Consider the following 3,996-nt stretch of genomic DNA (forward strand, 5'->3'; position numbering starts at 1 on the left):
CGCTGTGAACAGGATAACAGACACAACGCTGTGAACAGGATAACAGACACAACGCTGTGAACAGGATAACAGACACAACGCTGTGAACAGGATAACAGACACAACGCTGTGAACAGGATAACAGACACAACGCTGTGAACAGGATAACAGACACAACGCTGTGAACAGGATAACAGACACAACGCTGTGAACAGGATAACAGACACAACGCTGTGAACAGGATAACAGACACAACGCTGTGAACAGGATAACAGACACAACGCTGTGAACAGGATAACAGACACAACGCTGTGAACAGGATAACAGACACAACGCTGTGAACAGGATAACAGACACAACGCTGTGAACAGGATAACAGACACAACGCTGTGAACAGGATAACAGACAGAACGCTGTGAACAGGATAACAGACAGAACGCTGTGAACAGGATAACAGACACAACGCTGTGAACAGGATAACAGACACAACGCTGTGAACAGGATAACAGACACAACGCTGTGAACAGGATAACAGACACAACGCTGTGAACAGGATAACAGACACAACGCTGTGAACAGGATAACAGACACAACGCTGTGAACAGGATAACAGACAGAACGCTGTGAACAGGATAACAGACACAACGCTGTGAACAGGATAACAGACACAACGCTGTGAACAGGATAACAGACACAACGCTGTGAACAGGATAACAGACACAACGCTGTGAACAGGATAACAGACACAACGCTGTGAACAGGATAACAGACACAACGCTGTGAACAGGATAACAGACACAACGCTGTGAACAGGATAACAGACACAACGCTGTGAACAGGATAACAGACACAACGCTGTGAACAGGATAACAGACACAACGCTGTGAACAGGATAACAGACAGAACGCTGTGAACAGGATAACAGACACAACGCTGTGAACAGGATAACAGACACAACGCTGTGAACAGGATAACAGACACAACGCTGTGAACAGGATAACAGACAGAACGCTGTGAACAGGATAACAGACAGAACGCTGTGAACAGGATAACAGACACAACGCTGTGAACAGGATAACAGACACAACGCTGTGAACAGGATAACAGACACAACGCTGTGAACAGGATAACAGACACAACGCTGTGAACAGGATAACAGACACAACGCTGTGAACAGGATAACAGACACAACGCTGTGAACAGGATAACAGACACAACGCTGTGAACAGGATAACAGACACAACGCTGTGAACAGGATAACAGACACAACGCTGTGAACAGGATAACAGACACAACGCTGTGAACAGGATAACAGACACAACGCTGTGAACAGGATAACAGACACAACGCTGTGAACAGGATAACAGACACAACGCTGTGAACAGGATAACAGACACAACGCTGTGAACAGGATAACAGACACAACGCTGTGAACAGGATAACAGACAAATAGGTCTACATCTATCCTAAGATGATTCTGTACTGTCAAATAGGTCTACATCTATCCTAAGATGATTCTACACTGTCAAATAGGTCTACATCTATCCTAAGATGTTTCTGTACTGTCAAATAGGTCTACATCTATCCTAAGATGATTCTACACTGTCAAATAGGTCTACATCTATCCTAAGATGATTCTACACTGTCAAATAGGTCTACATCTATCCTAAGATGTTTCTGTACTGTCAAATAGGTCTACATCTATCCTAAGATGTTTCTGTACTGTCAAATAGGTCTACATCTATCCTAAGATGATTCTACACTGTCAAATAGGTCTACATCTATCCTAAGATGATTCTACACTGTCAAATAGGTCTACATCTATCCTAAGATGTTTCTGTACTGTCAAATAGGTCTACATCTATCCTAAGATGTTTCTGTACTGTCAAATAGGTCTACATCTATCCTAAGATGATTCTACACTGTCAAATAGGTCTACATCTATCCTAAGATGATTCTACACTGTCAAATAGGTCTACATCTATCCTAAGATGATTCTACACTGTCAAATAGGTCTACATCTATCCTAAGATACCATCAAAGAAAAGAAGAAATGTTAACTCGAGTTAGGTTTAAACATGAAAGCATGTTTACAGTTGTTGCACGGAAATTAAGTAATTTTACATGAAAAGTAATGCTACTTTTGCAATGTAGTTAAATAGAAATTGTGAAAAAAGCTTGGGGGGAAGATGAATCATTTAAAACCTCATATGGTGATACGTATCGTATGGTGAACCTCATATGGTGATACGTATCGTATGGTGAACCTCATATGGTGATACGTATCGTATGGTGAACCTCATATGGTGATACGTATCGTATGGTGAACCTCATATGGTGATACGTATCGTATGGTGAACCTCATATGGTGATACGTATCGTATGGTGAACCTCATATGGTGATACGTATCGTATGGTGAACCTCATATGGTGATACGTATCGTAAGGTGAACCTCATATGGTGATACGTATCGTATGGTGAACCTCATATGGTGATACGTATCGTATGGTGAACCTCATATGGTGATACGTATCGTATGGTGAACCTCATATGGTGATACGTATCGTATGGTGAACCTCATATGGTGATACGTATCGTATGGTGAACCTCATATGGTGATACGTATCGTATGGTGAACCTCATGGTGATACGTATCGTATGGTGAACCTCATATGGTGATACGTATCGTAAGGTGAACCTCATATGGTGATACGTATCGTATGGTGAACCTCATATGGTGATACGTATCGTATGGTGAACCTCATATGGTGATACGTATCGTATGGTGAGTTGAGTGTATCGTTACATGCCTAGTTATAAATAAATCCAGGAAACCTGGACATGTTGACGAGGGCTGACTGTGATTGGCTGACTGTGGCCGTCACTCAGACGAGGGTTGACTGTGATTGGCTGACTGTAACTGTCACTCAACAGGAGCTGTCCCACAGGGAGAACCTCCACTGCATTCAGACCGCCTTCAACATCCTGTCGGGACAAGGTGTGTGTGTGTGTGTGTGTGTGTGTGTGTGTGTGTGTGTGTGTGTGTGTGTGTGTGTGTGTGTGTGTGTGTGTGTGTGTGTGTGTGTGTGTGTGTGTGTGTGTGTGTGTGTGTGTGTGTGTGTGTGTGTGTGTGTGTGTGTGCTCATTGATCCTTCAATATGTTGAAATACATGAATTTCTTTTTAAAAACAGTTGTTTCTAACAATGTCTATTGTGTGTGTGTGTGCACGTGGGTGTGTGTGTGTGTGTGTGTGCGCACACGTGGGTGTGTGTGTGTAGGTGATGTCCTCAACATTGATCCATTGAAGTTCTATTCTCAGTTGTATGAAACGTTACTACAACTAGACGCTGGTGAGTTCTGTGCGCACGCACACACACGCACACACACGCACGCACACGCACGCACGCACACACACACGCACGCACGCACGCACGCACGCACGCACGCACACGCACGCACACGCGGTCATGTAGAGAAGAATACTGAGTTATTCTACACTGGTCCGTTCCCGTCCATCCGGGCTATGGGACGGCAGCCACCACTACAGATCCCATAAGCCAAGTTCAAACAACCCCACTCCAGCATGGGGGTGTTACGGTTAAATTGGTGACCTGTGGAAATATGTGACCATCTGGTGGAGTTCACACACTGTGACTTACAGGGAGGTGTTTAAATATGTGTCCTAAATACAGCTATAGGTGGAACTCTGATAATGGGTTAAATATGTGTCCTAAATACAGCTATAGGTGGAACTCTGATAATGGGTTAAATATGTGTCCTAAATACAGCTATAGGTGGAACTCTGATAATGGGTTAAATATGTGTCCTAAATACAGCTATAGGTGGAACTCTGATAATGGGTTAAATATGTGTCCTAAATACAGCTATAGGTGGAACTCTGATAATGGGTTAAATATGTGTCCTTTAACTTTTTCAAAGAATTTTAACGAATATGAATTATTAGGATCTTGTAAAAAAATAAAAAATAAATCCACAACACTCAATATGGACGTCA

At 42.9% G+C, this 3,996-nt stretch overlaps 1 protein-coding gene across 1 annotated transcript in view; it reads left to right on the forward strand.

Annotated features, from left to right (window-relative positions):
- Positions 1–2,821: 2,821 nt before the first annotated feature.
- Positions 2,822–3,996, forward strand: part of LOC306918994 (nucleolar complex protein 3 homolog) — a gene marked incomplete at its 5' end in the record, with an annotated part of 20,316 nt that continues 19,141 nt past the window's right edge. The window contains 2 exons of the mRNA XM_079531829.1: positions 2,822–2,978; positions 3,260–3,331. Coding sequence (XP_079387955.1) covers positions 2,822–2,978; positions 3,260–3,331 — 229 coding nt within the window. The remainder of the gene's footprint in view (positions 2,979–3,259; positions 3,332–3,996) is intronic.

This window comes from Electrona antarctica (genome assembly GCF_951216825.1).
Source record: "Electrona antarctica genome assembly, contig: scaffold_54, whole genome shotgun sequence".
NCBI lineage: Eukaryota > Metazoa > Chordata > Actinopteri > Myctophiformes > Myctophidae > Electrona > Electrona antarctica.